The sequence below is a fragment of the Terrapene carolina genome, unplaced genomic scaffold (assembly GCF_002925995.2).
Source record: "Terrapene carolina triunguis isolate 2854851 unplaced genomic scaffold, T_m_triunguis-2.0 Scaffold234, whole genome shotgun sequence".
Taxonomy (NCBI): domain Eukaryota; kingdom Metazoa; phylum Chordata; order Testudines; family Emydidae; genus Terrapene; species Terrapene triunguis.
Window position 1 is genome coordinate 4,027,093 of NW_020664585.1, and position 17,694 is coordinate 4,044,786.

Sequence of the window (17,694 nt, forward strand, 5' to 3'; positions counted from 1 at the left end):
AAGTTGACCAGGACAAGGGTGCTGTAGCCTAGTGTCCGGCGTAGGCAGCAGGCCTAGTGGCTGGAGTCAGAGCCGTAGTCAGTTGCCAGAGTCAGGATCAAAACTGGAGATCAGGAACTGGATACCAGAGCCAGGTGGTTGAGTCAGAGTCCGTAGTGAGGAGCCAGAGCCAGGGGTTAAAACCAGAGATCAGGAACTGGAGTGAGCAGGGTATCAGGCAAGGAGGGGCTCAAGGCAGGGACAGGACAGAGGCAAGGCTGGGTGCAAGGCAGGAGCAGCAGGAACTGGCACAGCGGCGGGCATGAGCGTTGAGAAGCCAGGGAGCTGCTGCTGTTGCTGGCTTAAGAGCCAGCCTGCTGGGCTCGGCAGTCATGCAGGTTGCATGGCTATCAGGCAGCTGCTGCAGGCCAGCTGTGTTGATGAGGCTGCCTGGGGACTAGCTCTGCTGCAGGCCCTGATTCCTGGCAGGTCCGTAAGCATGGGCCTAACTTTAAGTGCACGAGTAATCCTTCTGAAGTCGAATATAGTGCTTAAAATTAGACATAAGCCTTGCTGAATCAGGGCCTGAGATGGAAATCACGTTGAATTCATTACTGAATTTTTGTATACCAGGTAAGATTTTATCCCATCTAAACATCCTAAGCCAAATAAATACATAGTTATTATGTTTAAAGAAGTAATTTTTAGTTAAATCGATAAATTTTGTTGTCCCTACCTTGAAAAAATAGCTCATCAGTAATGGTTTGTATATTTTTATGCTATGTTATAATCTTGACTTTTAATAAGGAAGATAACCGGAGTGCTAGCAGGAACGCATGATAGATGTATAATACAAATAATAAAAAGCAACAACAACAAAACAACCCCACTCCCTTCTGCAGATTTGTCCACTCTAGTTTTTGTCACTGGGCTGTTGAAAAAAGCCAGTTTTAACAATTACCCTTTGAAATAAAAATAATTGACTCTGTTGTTGTAGATGGAAAATGGAAAAAAGCTAATGGCAAAATTATGTCACCCAGTGAAAACGGGTCATGGGCAAGGGTTACCAGAACTGCATTTTACTCTCTCTTTTACTGTCTTTGATGTGTAACCAATCTGAGCCGTGCGCAGGGGCCAACTCACATAAGGGTTTGAGTAGGCAGAACGAAGGCTTTTGCACAGCACATAAAGTCCCCAAATGAACCATGGGCGTAACACAGTCCTGAATGGAACTGTGAAGCCTTATTTGCAGATCAGCATGCCGCCTTTGGCATGTGCATCCTTAGGATTCAATCTAAAAGGAGCATAGCATTTACCAGCGACTCCGACTAGCCATTCCAGTGGCCAATGCCTGATGTTTCAGGGGATGGCAGCCCCTTTACCCTGTTAATTCAGCTGGCTAGTTTTGGAGGGAAAGGGAAGAATGACTTCTGTCCACATTTCCATCATATTTATTCAATGGAGACTAATGCAAGGATACTGCTTAGTGAGGTTCACACCACAAAAGACAGGTGACTAGCCCGCTTCAAGCTGCTTTAGTGTGAAGCAGTCTGTAGTGCTTTCGGCTAAGGAATAATTGTTGAAATCGAGAAATAGACCAGGAATAGTTACCAAAAATCTCCACACCTCAGAGTTCTTTTAAAGCCCTCACTTAATATTTTGGTTATTGTAGCCTTACATAAACTTGACTAAACCCCATTTTCCTGTGATGTCCAGCTTAATCAAGACAAACACAAGCACAATCTTAAGAGCACAGTTCAGGCCACACTCTTGCAAAGATCTCCAAGTGAGTGCAGCAGTGAGGAGCTCCTTATGGGATTGGGGCCTAGGATGTCCATGACCCAAAGCCCTTGCCTCTTAGCTCCATATATTTCATTTCTTGGCTTTAGGCAGGAAATTCTAATTTAGATGCTACATCTAGACCTAGCTCATAAACATGTATAACATTTTAAGAACATATATAGATTCTGGTTGTTTCCAGTGTGCTAAAAGGGAGAGAAGAGACAGTAGAGAATTTAAATTAAAAGTACACTAAGACTGGTAAGTATACGTAGGGTTAAAGAGACTGAGCCCCACTTGCGCTGTATTTTTATGCCTTCTGTCTTTGACAGCTTTGGAATAAGTGGTTAGCTTAAAAAAAACCGCCATCAGGGCACGTTGCGTGAAGAAGCATGTGGGAAAGGCACAGTGTGGTACTGTATGTCTGCGTAGTAAACACACCAGAATAACAAAGAGCATGTTTGAATGCCAAGCCTGGCTTTTGGTTTCTCAGACTGTCAGCAATTTCATATGCCCAGCAAGTATCCTATGGGAGGAACTGTATCTTGTATAGAAAGTTATGCTTGCATTATCACATTATTAGACAGGTCTTGTTTTATTTTCACATGTATGACTTCATCCTATAACCCATTTTTACCAAACAGGAATGTGTCTGCTTCTGTAGAGTCCAAGTATGCTATTGCATGAATGGTACTAACTGCGGATGGGTAAAATGTTACTGTAACCTCTGCCGGGTCCAGTTCTACAGCCTTCACACATGAAACATTCCTATTGTGTTCAAAAGGAAGATGCCCTGAGTTAGGCCCACAGTCTCTTGTATGAAATTCACAAATGTATTTATTTATTATAGCCTTAATCTTTCAGGAATCTTTAGTTTCCCCATTCTCCCCTCCTTCCCAATCCCTTGCCCACAAATCTTACTGTTCAGTGCAGGATGTGGTAGCTATGAGACAAATCTTATTGGTTATAATTTGAACCAGTGGCAGAGGCATTCCTTATGTATCCAATGCCTGCCAAATGCCAAAATGTCCAGGTCTCATGACAGACCAATTAGTCTTGTATCCAGGGAAATTCAATTCTGTCATTATCATCTTAAGAATTCTCTGAGAGTATGAGGCTTGAATGGCTTCCCAAATATTCTCTACTTACAGGAATTTAAGTTTCTCTATACATCAGGACATGCACAGCTTAGTGCACTAAGAAGGGACCATAGCAACATCTGTTGATTATTTCCCAACCATCTCTGCAGGTGACTTGCCCCAGCACCTTCAAGTGATGATCAACCTTCTGCGCTGTGAGGACAGAATCAAATTGGTAAGAGGGTCTGCAGTTTCTGCCCTTCTTTCAGCTGGAGGAGTATGAAATAGCTCTGTAAAATAGCACCATGATCACTGGTATTTCTAACAGGGCCATGCTTCCCTTTTAAAGAAGGGTTTTATTAAAACCCTGCCTGTTTGAGTAATGCAGACAGCCACACATCTGTAGAGGATATGAAATGTCACATCAGAAGGGAAAGGCCTCCTGAATTACCCCAGGTAGGGTCACTGCGACACTGCAGTGTAAGAATCATAAAAGGAAAAGATGGAAGAGCCCTCTTAGTACCTTCCTATACCCCAATCCAGTGCAAGATTGATACTTTTATCAACTTCCCTACTTAACCTACATTTTTAAAAAATCCCAGTTTATTTTCCCCTCAGACTTCATCTTGTAACAAGTTTCAGAATGGGGACTGGTAATCTAGGCAAAGAAACTGCACTCCCACTGTGCCCCTTCCCTCCCCTCCTATAGGCTTTTGGTTAAACTAGCGCTAAATGTGTGCAAGGAGAGGATGGACTGTGTCTTCCTATATGTTTCTGCAGCAGCTAACGCCATGGAGCCCTATGCTGACTGGGGCCTTTGGGCCCAACTGCAATACAAATAATGAACTCTAACAGTAATGGCACTAATGGTCATTGACAGCAGGTTTGCAGAGCTGTGTTGCCCTGTTTTAGGCTGTGCGCTTGGAAAGCATGTGGACAGATCGAGTCAGATACATGGTGGTCGTGTATAGCAGTGGGCGGCAAGACACAGAAGAAAACATTTTACTGGGAGTGGACTTTTCTAGCAAAGAAAGGTATGTCTGGGAGACTTCTCATGTGCCACGGTGTTGCTTGAACAGGACACTCTCTCTGCCATACTGTAAAGTCACCTGATTCCCATAAAGGTGAAGGACCTGATGTTGCAAAGGCCTTCAAGTCTTTGGCTGCATTGCAGCACTGCAAACAGCTCAGGGCAAAGTACTGTATGCACAGTCCTTTTATAGCACTGTGGCATCTGACTGATCTGCAGCCAGTTAAGGTAGCTAGATGTCTAATGGCCCCAAAACGTGTCTGCAGCTACTTAGAGCTGCAAAACTGGAGGCCGCTTTTTCAAATCAGGCCCAACATGTTGTTAATGTCCTGGAGCTGGACAGTGATGGATCTGCATGAAGATAGCATAAAGCTCCTGCAAAGGACAAACAAACCCAAACTGATGAAAGATTAGGGATTTATGTCTAGCTTTTCCCAAATTTGAGTTCTCTGTTCTGTCTGGGATACAAACCCATCTCCTGATAAGAGTGCTGAATACTTCCAAAGCCCCATAAAATATTAAGTAACCCTCAGAATCCTCATGCTCTCCCTATTTTATAGATTAAGAAACAGAGGCAGAGAGGTCATTACTTGCCCAAGGACACAGGCAGAGTGTGTGGTAGAGAGTCAGGACTTCTAGGCTCCTAGTTCTGTATTCAGACCACTAGCCCTCTATCATGTTACACTTGACTATGCCTAAGGAGTAGCCAAAATGTAGGGTTTTTTAAAATGTTTTCTCTTGTCCTCTAATAAATCAGAGTGGATTTTTCTGTACTATAAGTGAAGAGGGTAGATGTGTGTTAGGAGGGAGTATAAGTGAAGAGGGTAGATGTGTGTTAGGAGGGAGTATATATACTAATATAATATACAGTAAGACAATGTTTTCATTGACAGTAAACCCACTGGCCATGCCTGGTTATGAAGTTCTTTCTTACTTGCTTTGGTGCTACACTTCCCACTGTTGTTAAGTGCTGTCAGAGGGGTAGAGGAGCTCCTAACCCAGCACTACAGAATGGAACGTTAGTCTGCGTTATAGAAAGTCCAGGAATATTTGCTACGTCTTGTCCGAAACTAAGATGGACTGGTTTTGAAATAATTTCTACTGGTGGTTACTTGTGCAAAATGAGGGGGTAACCTGGGAAATAGCTCTGGCAGATACCCCAGAGCAGCCCTGAATTCTGGGTAGGGCGTTGTCTTCATTTACAATGATCCCTGCGAGAGTCAGGGAGCTGACAGAGCAGCACACGTAGAAAAGATCATCAAAGAAAGAAGCCTCAGGTGGCAGGGACATGTACATCGTATGGGAGATGGGAGCCGGGAGCCATGCTCAGCAAGCATTGAATTGGGTACCCAAGGGAGGGAAGAGAAAGCGAGGAAGGCCAAAGGAGAACTGGCAGAAGACAGTGACAGGAGGATATTGAATGTGTTGGCATCACCTGGGAAGAAGTACCACAGCTAATGAGTGACCATCATCAGTGGAGGAACTGGTGTGCCCCGTGTGTCAATGGCACAGGAGGGACTAAGGACCTTATGTCTTTGTAGATTAGATTAAAGAAAACCTTTCAGTACAAACCAGCGTCAGTCAGTAATGGCAGTTTTACCTAAGCCGCCCTGGATCCTGTGTTGAGGCTGGAATGAGAGTCCTTGGCTATCACCATTCTGAGTTACTAGCATGGGGCCTTTGTACTGATACACCCGTTTTCTTGGAAGGCTCTGAAGTGCGCACTGCCCACATGTGCATTGAAATTAGCCGGTTGGCTGCTTTGGTCTGTTGTATCAATGAGTATGATTTAAAAAAAAAAATCATTCTGAATTCTTTACAAACTGGCTGCTGCATGCATGCTCATGTCCTTTAAAAGTTTAATATCTTGGCAGCTTAATTATTTACCAGTTAAAAGCGTCTGGTCCACATCATGGTCTAGTTTTCTTGACAGATTTCTTCTTTCATACTGAAGTACTTTTTTGGATTAGATAAACTCATAAGACCCCCTTAAACGCTTCTTCCAGTCAAACTGATTCAATGAAAACCCCACAAACTGCCCATTAAGGATCCTTCGTGCCTGATTTTCTACCTAGCACTGGTGGGCGGAGGTCTGTGCGTCCAGACAACTGGACACACGGGTGCCTGATGGGCTGGAGTGCCTGCTGTGTATGTGCCACTCATTTAGGGAATTGTCCCTCTTTGGGGCTTTTAATGGGGAAGATGAAGTAAAGGTCAGCAGTGGCCTATGATAGGATACATGGCTCCTGTCGGGAGAGGGAAAGAGATGGAATTTGTAACCGTTGCTTCTAAAAAGTTGCTACTCCATCACTGAAAAACAGCACACTGCTGTCACAGCAGCCCTGAAGATTTTCATGCATGGCTGTACAGTGTGTGTTTAGACGCTGTATGTATAAGCATAGATGTTGCAGTGAGAGTTGCTAGAGAGGAAGGTGAGGTTTTTAAATAAAGATACATCGTATTCAGAATCTACTGGGAATTAACAGTAGAAAGTAACCTTATTGTGTCCTGCATTTGAACTCCTTATAACAATAGCATTGAATGCTGTCACTTCTTTCCTTTTCCATGGTAGTAAAAGCTGCACTATCGGGATGGTCCTGCGCCTGTGGAGTGATACCAAGATACATCTTGATGGAGATGGGTACGAAACAAAAACATTTTAATGTCTAGAGGGACGAATTTGAGTGTCAGAGAGAGCAAGATCATAATAGCTCAGGTTAGAGCTCAGAGGATATTAGAGTTGATTTATTTTGCCCAGTTAGAGGGCTGTTTTAAGAGTGTCCTCATTTTTAAAGTTAAAGAAAATTCAAATTTAGGTTCTTTCACTTCAGTCCATTTAATTGATCATTTATTTTTGCTTATTGCTACCTTTGTGCTATGTGATAGAATGTGTTAGATCTTATTAGTGATTTCTCTAAGTAAACAAATACGCAATATTTTAATTACCGGTAATTGCAGATAAACTTTTCCCTTCACATTCTTGTTTGCAAGGACATTAAGAGCTGTGTTAGATAATCAGGTTGCATAAATTCCCATTTCTGATTTTGGTGAACTGTCAATGCCAGCCCACACGTACTGCAATGGCTATGACTTGTTTTGCCTTGCAGCATGGCCATTACTGTCTTAGCAGGAAAACAGTGGTGGTTTGCTCAATGGAGGATCTAATGCAAAAGGGGGCATTGTATGACTTTTTCTTCTCTCTCTGTTAGTGGATTTAGTGTGAGCACTGCAGGGAAGATGCATATCTTCAAACCAGTTTCTGTGCAAGCTATGTGGTATGTATATTAGTGATTTAGTTTTACTAAAAAAAAATAAAAAATGATCATTTATATTAGCTTTTTTTTTAAACAAACAAACAAACCTGCATTTAGCATTTTACATAGCTGTTATTTAGTACCTTAAGAAAAAAATTCCATGTCTAGAAAGCTGGTTGTCTCGGCAGGTAAGTATGCTGAAAGGAGTAAGGAGCGTGCTGTGCCATTTTCCTGATGGTAAATGACATGCTTCTGTTCAGAGCAACTATACACTCTCTAGTATACGCACTGAGGGAAATTACATGAATAAGATTATTCAATATGAGAACCGAGTTGAACATGAAATTGATCAGGCTGCAAACCCCATGCTGGCTCTCTCTGTATTTTTGTAACTAGCTGAAGAGGGCATCTCAGGATCTCTTGCCAATCTCATGGAATTTCCAGGGCTCTTTGTTGCTGCAGTGTTGCCCTGGAGTTCCTGCTGTCTGATAACTTTCCATGAAGCCCAGGGTTTCACTTCACAGCTTTGATTATGTTGGCTGAGCTCTTATAATCCCACTCACCCACATACACACATCCCAAAACAGCAAAATGGGGATATTTGGATATCACGAAATCCCTGACTGCTCTGACCACAGATTGCCTTTAATGGTGGTGATTTTTGAGGGACTTGTTCCGATATATAACAAATTGCATAGATTTTAGCACATACATTATGCTGGCTGCGCTGGAGTTTATGAAATCTGAGCTCTTGTAACGTTTAATAGGGAAACAATGTGGATATGGAAGAAGATGTAATTTTAGGGATTATTTGGTACACAAACAAACAAACCCCTTGTTACTGCCATTTTAAAACTCTGCCCCTCCGGTTAGCAGCTTCTGATGTGGTCAATGTGTTCAGTGTAATAACATCTACAGAACTGAAGGATTTTTTTTAAAGTTAAATGCTATAATTTGCAAAAACAAATTACCCAATCTGGGCTCTGTTCTTGGTGTGTTCCAGGGGCTAGGAATGCTGTTAAATGTGCCTTTCGACTCCTTGATAGAGTGGTTTGAAGTGTCCACATGCTTACGGTTTTTGTCTGAGTTTTTAAGTTAGCTAATGATTAAGTCCCAGCGAGACACAAGTGGTGCATAGGCCTTGTGCTGGTCTCTTGCATGGGGTGAATTTCGTCCTGTGTTGAGTGGTAACCAGATCTTGAGATGGCATCCAAACCATACTGTTTAGTGTTTGTGACACCTCTATCTGAAATCGGAAAAAGCAAACCTTCTGCTGTCAAAAAAAAAAAAAAAACCCCAAACCATAACAAACTAAGTTGAAAATAAGTCTCAGCTGAAAATCTCAAGGGCCCTGGGCTTCTGTGTGCTCTTACTCCCCATGATGCTCAGATTCTCCCCTTCTTTGCTTTTGAAACATGTAGGTCTGCCCTGCAGATCCTCCACAAAGCTTGTGAGGTCGCACGGAGGTACAATTACTTCCCAGGTGGAATGGCTCTGGTCTGGGCCACGTACTATGAAAGCTGCATCAGTTCGGACCAGAGTTGCATCAATGAGTGGAACACGATGCAGGACCTGGAGTCGACACGCCCCGATTCCCCAGCGTTGTTTGTTGACAAGTCAGTTCTGAGTTTTATTTTGAATGTCTTTGTTCACTTCAGAAATCCCACGTTTTCCCTTTCATTTCTCCAATAGTTTATCTCCTTTCAGTTCATACATAATTTTGTAAAGTTTTCCTCTGTCATCAGTGTCAGTTTAATTAACTTGAATCCTTCCCATCCCTTCTCCATGTAAGAGTATCATCATACCGAGAGAGCATCGCTGAGGCCTTCTGCCCCAGTGAAATGCCTGTCTGGATAGTTCCTTTAATTTTCCTTTGCAGGCCAACTGAGGGGGAAAGAACAGAGCGGTTCATTAAAGCCAAACTCCGAAGTATCATGATGAGCAAAGACCTGGAAAACGTGACCTCCAAAGAAGTAAGCAAAACCTACCATTTGCTGGCCTGTGACCACTCGGTTCCTGTCGTTGTCCAGAGTATGGGAGGTAGCACTGGGTAAGGGTCAGAGAAGACTGGGAGTCAGGACCCTCTGGATATATATTTCCACCTGTACTTACAAGATTTACTCCATGTCCTTGGATAAGTCTTCTGTTCTCTGCCCCTCAGTTTTCCCATCTGTAAAATAGGATGACATCAACCTCACAGTGGGCTTTTAGAGTCCTTACAACAAGTGATTGAAATACTCCGATGGGAGCTCCTATAGGGGTCCAAGGTATAAGGATACCTGGAAACTGACCCACAATGTACCCTGAGTGTGGACTTGCCTGGAGCTTTGTGCTGTGGTAAAAGCCCTACAAATTGGTTGCCAGCATTTCTTCTTCGGCTGCCCCGAAAATGCTCAGATTCTTCTGTTTTAGTAGAGTTACTCCCATGCAGTGTTGTAATGCAGAAATCTGGGGTAGGTTTGGCTTTTAAAGGGAGGGGATAAAGAAGAAAATCTATATACCTTACAAATGTTTCCTACCTGCCACCTTACAAGTGAGAGACTTTAAAAGATCTCATTCCCTTTTCACAATGATGCTGCTGTTTTTTACTTCTTGTTTCTAGTGGGTTTTGCTTTGGTTTCTCCAGTGCTAGCACAGTGCTGGGTGTTCAGCACTTCAGGGGAATGCTTCAGGGTGAAAAATACCATAACAGTTTTTGTGTTCCTATTGGGTTTTGCATGAAGCTTTATTTACAAAGCCTGAATTTGGGGCCTCACATGATCTTTTACTGAGGTTATTTGTCTCTGAAAGCATTTATGTACTTCTCTGCGGACTGTAGTCTCTCTCGCTCTCTAATGGATGGATGTATAATTTATTGGCACTCTCCTTTCATTCTGCACAGCCCACCATCTAGGTGGTATGCTGTCATTTCCTAAGTGGCATACTTTGTCATTTTCTGCCCCACAGATACGAAATGAGCTGGAGAAGCAGATGAATTGCAACTTGAAAGAATTCAAGGAATTTATAGACAATGAAATGCTGCTTATCCTGGGGCAGATGGACAAACCATCTCTGATTTTTGATCATCTGTATCTGGTAAGCCACAGAGTCAGAAGCTATGCTGAGCATGAGAAGGGGGCATCAGTCAAACACGAGCAGCCACTGGGCTTGAGGCAAGCTGCACTGGGTGTAAAGCCTGCAATGGGGAGAAAAACCAGCAGGTGATAGAGCCTGATGTTGAACCTTTTATACAAGGAGACTGTAGGCCTCCTTTCCGTCCTCTCCCCATGTCGCTTCCAAAGGCCCACAGCCCAGCAGCCCTTTCTGCTAGCTGAGCCTTCATTCTGAACACACAGAGCTGCGCTGATGGGCTGGCAAGAGCGGCTGGGGGCCTTCCTGATCCTTTCTCTCCCTGTGAGTGACTGTGCTCCATCAGTGGTCCTCTCCTGGCCAGCTCAGCTCAGGAGCAGAACACCTGGTGGGCATGGCGTGGTGGAGGGTTCTGTACGTGGGGGCATGCTGCGGGGGGACGTTTGTTTCACCTGGCCTTTGAAGAGAAGTAAAGGAGCTGAGGAGCAGACTGACGTACTGGGGTGGTAGTGTTTGATTAGGACCGGCTTCTAGGCAGGAGGGTGACTTGGGTGAATGGCATTTTGCTTTTGTAATTGTAGATAATTGGCAGGGGCTAGAGTCTTAGTATGGGAGCTTTTATTCTAATGGAAAGAAAATAAATAAGAGGTTGCCAGGGGTTGATACAGTACGCGGGAAAACAGCCTTCCCCCATGTCCTGAGAACTGCTCTGAGGAAGTGCTTCGTCTTTCCCTTTTTCCCATTTATTCCTGCTGCTGTGACTTTCCCCGGGTGCCCAATAACCTGTTGCCCTGCTTTGGAAGCTAAGTAGATTTAATAAAATGGTGTCCTGGCCCTGATATTAGTGCTCCTGTTCGTTGGGTGCATTGTGCACAGGAAAGGCTGCCCTTGATGGATTTATTTAATATTTCTACAAACAGGAGTCGTTTTTCTTTAAGATGGGGTAAGGACCTAGATCAGGACACTGTCCAAGTGTACCAGTTATGGGCCCTCTATTTTTGCCTTGCTAAATCAAAGGTAACAATAATAGACTAAGAGAGTTAAAGTGCCTACCACGTGGCTGGCTTTATATAAATAATCAGTTTGAAAGGTGATTCGCTCTTTCAGCCTGTGAACAGGCTCAGAGCGGGGATGAGTCTCTTGTAATCTCTTGCCACTAGATGGTACTCCAAGCAAAACTGGAAGTTGCCATCCAGAGCAAAGATTTAATTGAGATGGGAGCAGTTCTGCACTTTGCTGCAATGTCATCTTTTCCATGATAGACTCTGAGGAAATAGGCCTCTGAGAGCGAATCATATTTTAAAATCCTCTTAGTTCTCCTTGCAATGTGTTGTGCATGGACCTCTACAGTAACCTCTCCCCTGGCTTCTAGGGGCCATCTCACGCACTCCAATAGCCGGAGACTCGGTGGTACTAGCATAACAACCTAAGTTCCCTCTAAGCCGCGTGGCCAGGCAGCTGCCTATTAAGCCCCACACAGGGACTCAGGGCTGCAGCGGGGAGAGACGCCTCTCCCCACCGGCCAAATCACGGACCTGCGGTGGTGGGGAGAGGTGCCCCTTCCCGCTGGCCCCAGCTGCTGCGGCGAGAGAGGGCTGGGGGAAGTCCTGTCTCCCCACCGCAGCCCCGGGGCAGCCTGCACCCCACCCCAGAGCCCACACCCCCAGCCAGAGCCCTCATCCCCCCACATTCCAACCGTCTGCTCCAGGCCTGAGCCCCCTCCCACACTCGGAACCCCTCAGCCCCACCCCCACCACATGAATTTTGTTGTGTGTCACACATCGCCTCCATATTGGTGCACATAACAAAATTCATTCCGCACGTGGACTTAAAAAATTAAAGGGAACACTGATAGCGACCACTTTATTTTGCAGAATGTCTGAATGGTTTTCCTATGCAATTTATATTTGTTATTGAAAACAGGGAATGTTCATTTCTGATGGGTTTTGTGATGTGCTAGGAACTACCCTGAGACTGTCTAACTCACTTCATGCAAGCAAGCGAGCAGATCCAGTGCTGCTCACCACCAGCTCAGATTGGATCTGAACAGGCAATCTAGAGATGTATCGTCAGTGTCCCATAGCCCATAGTCTTTTCCTTTCGGACCCCTTCCTAGGATCATTTTTTTGTGAGCTTTTCTGATTGAAATCCTGCTTAATATTACTTTGTAATCTGGGAACATTCCCACTGTGCTCCTAACACACTGCACATATGTTGTCCAAATGTGCCATCTCTTTGTGATTTTCTTTAAGTAATAGGGCTAACGCTCCTTCAGTTCAGAGGAGGGATGGTTTTGTGGCTAAGGCACAGCTTTGGGACTCAGGAGATCTGGGTTCTTTCCCTGGATCTGTGAAAGCTCCACTCTGTGACCTTGGGCAAGTTACTTAATCTCCTTGTGCTTCAGTTTTAGGGATCTGTAGAATAGGGATAATAATATTCTCTGTCTCTCGCCCTTTGTCTGTCTTGCCTGTTTAGGCCTGTTCAGCCAACAATATGATGCAGTTGCAAAAAAGGCTAATATCGTTCTGGGGTATATTAACTGGAGTGTCGTATGTAACACCTGGGAGGTCATTGTCCCACTCTGCTCAGCACTAGTGAGGCCTCAGCTGGAGCAGTGTCCAATTCTGGGTGCTGCACTCTAGGAAAAATGTGGACAAACGAGAGAGTCCAGAGAAGAGCAACAAAAATGATCAAAGGTTTAGAAACCCTGACCTGCGAGGAAAGGTTAAACAAACTGGGCCTGGTTAGTCTTGAGAAAAAACAACTGGCGGGGATGGGGGCCTGAAACCAGTCTTCAAATATGTGAAGGGCTGTTATAAAGATGAGTGTGATCAGTTGTTCTCCAGGCTAGTAGCAATGGACTTAATCTGCAGCAAAGGAGATTTAGGTTAGATATTAGGGAAAAAAATTCTGCCTATAATGGTAGTTAAGCTCTGGAACTGGCTTCCAAGGGAGGTTGTAGAATCTCCACCACTGGAGGTTGCTAAGATCAGGTTGGACAGTGCCGCCTGAAATTATCTGAGGTGCAAAGTGCACCGGTCACAGCTGACAGGTTCTTTCCCTTAGTGGTTACGTAAATTATTTAACAGGTGGGATTGATGAATCACAGGAATATGAACATAAACGTTTTATTTATCATCCAGATTAACCTAAGCATTAATGCTACTGAACATGAAACAGATACATATAATAAGAAAGTCCGTAGTGCTGTCATACTCTCAAACTCTTGGGACCCATGGAAAATACCGCTAGAAGAAGGTAGTCTGTGAAGTACACTGTAAGTGGGAGGTGATGGTCCAGTCCAGCTTCTCATCCCAAAGTGCCCACCAAGGGTCGGGCACACACCTTGTTTATACTCATCTCCTCTCTTACACCCGCCTAGGTCCAAGACCAGATCTGAAGCTATTCCAGCCCCTTCTCATATGTCGTCTTCCGGGAAATGTTGTTTGGCTATTAGCCAGGATGGGCAGGGATGGTGTCCCTAGCCTCTGTTTGCCAGAAGCTGGGAATGAGCGACAGGGGATGGATCATTTGATGATTACATGTTCTGTTCATTCCCTCTGGACCAGGCCACTGTCGGAAGACAGGATACTGGGCTAGATGGACCCTTGGTCCAGTAGGGCCATTCTTATGTTCTTATGATATCCCAGCTATCCATAATTAACCTTCCAAGGCTGGCCGACGCTATTTGCATCAGCCCCGTTCCCAGTACTTTCAGTAAGTCAGTGTGATTAGTTCCCTGGACACAAGTACCCCCCAAATCTTCCCAAAGCTACAATTTTAACTTGTTTTTACTTCTTTGCAGTTACCTTTGTTTGTCCTAACATGCATATTGCTCATTATACTCTGTGTTCCTCCATGTGCCTTTCAGCAATGTTGATTTTTACTCTTTCCTGTTAAAAGCACGTACTAATATATATTAGCCTAAAAGCTTCCTATGTCATAAATCAGGTCAAGAGCCATAGGTTAACAGCAGACATCTGTCAGGGATGCTCTACGTTTAATTGGTCCTGCCTCAGCGCAGGGGGCTGGACTGGATGACTTCTTGAGGTCCCTTCCAGGCCTCATTTCTATGAGTCTGTGATTGTAAGCTGTTCAGGGCAGGGACTTTTTCTGTGTGTATGTACAGTGGTGCTTCCATTTTGTTTGGGGTCTGTCTGTGCTCTGTGATATAAATAATAAACCTCAGCCTGAGCTTCCTAGGGTTTCTACCAGCAGATTGACCCCTCTATCTCTCCCCCTACCTCCCTCTTGCCTCAGAGAGACTCTCAACCTTTTATACGCTTGGGTTGTAGCTATTAGGACCAGTCTGGCCTAGTTGCTAGGCTGAGTCAGCAGAATACCTCTGCATTGTTATGCAGGGCCCTAGAACCTCATGCCCTATTGTACTCTTTTCCGAAACCATTGCCTATGTTTTAGTTTAGCGCTCCTGAGAAAATATTGTCCAGATAGCAAAGAGCACAGTGACTGTACAGTGCCCAGCAGAACAAAGGCTTACTCTGTGTGTGTGTGTGACTTGTATCCTAGGGGTCTGAGTGGAATGCCTCCAACCTGGAAGAGCTTCAAGGCTCGGGGTGAGTACTGGCCCTTTCCACAACTTAATGTCGGCTATTACACGTTAGACTCTTAAAATCTTCAAATCACTTGTTTTCAATTGAGTGTTTGGGTATCTTGTGAAATGAAATATAATACTTTCAGGCCATACTTCAGTGGATAGGGCACAGGACCAGAATTCTATTCTCAGTAGTGACCTTGGACCAGATGGTTCCTCTCTTTCTATCTCAGTTTTCCCACCTGCACAATGGAGATAATATTTGTCCTCGTTCGTAAAGTGCTTTGAGATCTAGGGAAGACCAATCCTATGTAGGAGTCTAGTTTATACTGAGCAAGCTTATTGTTGTCTGAGGTGTGAATTCCCAGATACTTCAGAAGATTATGCATTACAGTATTTGGGGTAAAGCTCTTATCCAAATGGTGCAAAACTGCCTGAAGATGAGCAGAGTTGTGTGAATTGTTCTCCATTCCACTAGTGCAGACAGGTGGCTGCAGTCTTGTCTCTCAGTGAACTCTCATCACTACAGCACTTCTTGGCTTTAAGTGTTTTAGGCCAATGGGAATTTTGTGAATAGATACTTGCTGCTTGCCCAGGACACATGTTGGCCCCTATAATGAAGCTCTGAAAAGTTACTGCTCAACAGCAGGAATAAAGATGTTTAAACTGTAGTCCTTGGGAACAGATGTCTGAACACTTTTGAATAAGTAAAACAACCAGCACATTAATCCTTTGATCTGTAGTGATGGTATCCTTGAAATGCCATTTTTAAAAGTCAAAGCTGGACAAATCCTTGAATAAACATCATGTGCTATTGATTTGTCTGAATTATATGAAATAATAACTTAATATGGGCATTCATTCCTCCTGGTATACGCCTATTTTATTATAAAAATCCGGCTGCTATATCCTGCAGAAGTAGAGTAAAATGATGCAACTTTCATTTCATATTTCTGGTTGGAAGAAGGAAGAAAGGATGATCTTGTTGCGAAAGCACAAGGCTGAGATTCAGGACTCCCGGGTTCTATTCCTAGCACTGCCGTTGATTCATTGTGAGACTTGGATCAAGTTTCGGCACCTCTCTCTCCCTCAGCTTCCCCATTGGTAGAGTGGGCAAGTCACTTTCCCTCTGTTCTCCATCTTTACATGGGACAGTGATAATAGAGAGAGATGAGTTAGGGAGCTCGATTCAGCCAGTCCTCCACATGTAGAACTCCAGCTGATTTAATCGGAAGCGGAGGGCTTACAGGTTTGGGGCTGCTGATCATCCCATGCAGTAAGAGCACCCATGTTACACTTGGTTGTGTGTGGTTTATCACATGAATTCCAGGTCCCCTTCCAGGACTGTGATAATTAAACTCTCCTCCTTTGTTTCCCTTTGCATCCTGCAGCGTCTACTACATTTTAAATGTCACCAGGGAGATTGATAATTTTTTCCCTGGTCTATTTGCGTATCATAATATCCGGGTGTACGACGAGGAGACGACAGACCTCCTGGCTCACTGGAATGAGGCATATCATTTCATAAATAAAGCCAAGTAAGTGGACGGAGATGAGCGAATCAGTGCTTGGGGGCATCCGAGGTCGGGATAAGAACCCGTCATTGGAATCTGTGGAGTGAGGTCAAGTCCTTGCATGACACTGAGGCACTTCCTCCAGCAGGGGGCGAGGGAGCTCCCTCACCAGTACCGTGGCTATTGTAAGGATTGTGTTGTGCCCTCAGCATGCTGCCGAATAGCATTTCAGCAGAGGATATGGAACCATTTACAGAAGCTCATTTTGAAACCTGCCTCCCTCTGAATGTCCTGTTAGTCAGAGAGCTGCGGTTCCCACTTCAGGGCAGGGGCAATGAGAAGTGTATTCAATAGGGAAGTAACCATCCCCGCTGTCTATTACTGGAAACTCACTGCTTTTGGACAAGTCCTGAGAAGTGTCCGTGCGTCTGTTCTGACTTTGACACTATCCCCAGCATCCAATTCCCCTGGACTCCTTCATGCTCCCAGCTCGCTGTCCCCAGGTTTGGCACAATAACTCATTCAGTGTCTTTACTGCCATGTCAGTTAAGTAGCTCTACCAGGCTAATTAAGTAGCTGTCCCTTTGCTGCTTAATTGCTGAGCTCTTTGTGAGGCGATGAAGAGGTTTCTGGGACCCCTGCTCTCGCAAAGGCCTTTGAAAAGGGAGTTCAGTTGGGCCCCTGGAATGCCCAAATACCCCGTCTGTTCCCGTCAGTGGTTAATCATTAACCCCTTCACAACCAGTCACAATTGTGCTGAGATTTTATTTTCAGCGCCTTGTTCAACTTGCTTTTTTGTTTCCCTTTTTGTTAAACGAAATGTTTGTTTGTTTCCAGTAGCGATGCTACATTCTGTTTGTGTTTGCACCTAACACCCTAAAAGATGGCAAGAGCCCCTAAGGGTCTTTCTGATGAAGTAAAACAGTTTGAAATCCTTGAATTTTGTCCGTGACAGAATAAGCAGAGCAATGGCTCCCGGCAACAGTTAGTGACATGAACCACTCACGTTCTGCTGGGGTTTCAGCATGTGGCTTGTCGCTTGCTGGGCTTTTCTTCATTTGGATCTGCATGGGGTAGCTGGACAGTGACACCTGGTTAATTTGGCCTCTTTCATTAGTCGGCCAAATCCCGCCCTAAATTAGGACCAAATCATTAGGATTGCAGGGGTGTAACTAGCGGCTGAATTTGACTTTGTCCATCAGCCACAATGCTAGAATTAATAATGGGCTCAAAAAGTAAGGGGCTGCATCTGAAGTTGTGGAGGTCCCATCCCTGACAGATTGTGGCACAATTCTGCCAGGTGACGTAATGGGCGTTGAGGTTCCTAAATACATAGCAGGAGACGCTTATTCCCATGTGTGATCCTTCATTCAGTTGCCTTTCCTCCACCTTTGAAGATGGGGGCCTGGCATAAGGGCCTTCTTGCTGGGCCTCCTAC

The 17,694-nt window shown here is 44.5% G+C and overlaps 1 protein-coding gene across 2 annotated transcripts in view; it reads left to right on the top strand.

Moving 5' to 3' along the window:
- The window catches only part of SSH1 (slingshot protein phosphatase 1), a 50,836-nt gene that overhangs the window by 23,261 nt on the left and 9,881 nt on the right, over positions 1–17,694 (top strand). The window contains exons 3-11 of one of the 2 annotated variants that reach the window (XM_026656879.1): positions 3,008–3,072; positions 3,750–3,871; positions 6,440–6,508; positions 7,077–7,142; positions 8,543–8,737; positions 9,001–9,094; positions 10,068–10,196; positions 14,718–14,764; positions 16,134–16,280. In XM_026656879.1, coding sequence (XP_026512664.1) covers positions 3,008–3,072; positions 3,750–3,871; positions 6,440–6,508; positions 7,077–7,142; positions 8,543–8,737; positions 9,001–9,094; positions 10,068–10,196; positions 14,718–14,764; positions 16,134–16,280 — 934 coding nt within the window. Of the gene's footprint in view, positions 1–3,007; positions 3,073–3,749; positions 3,872–6,439; positions 6,509–7,075; positions 7,143–8,542; positions 8,738–9,000; positions 9,095–10,067; positions 10,197–14,717; positions 14,765–16,133; positions 16,281–17,694 lie in introns of those variants that run through there. The other variant, XM_026656877.2, reaches the window with a different exon arrangement.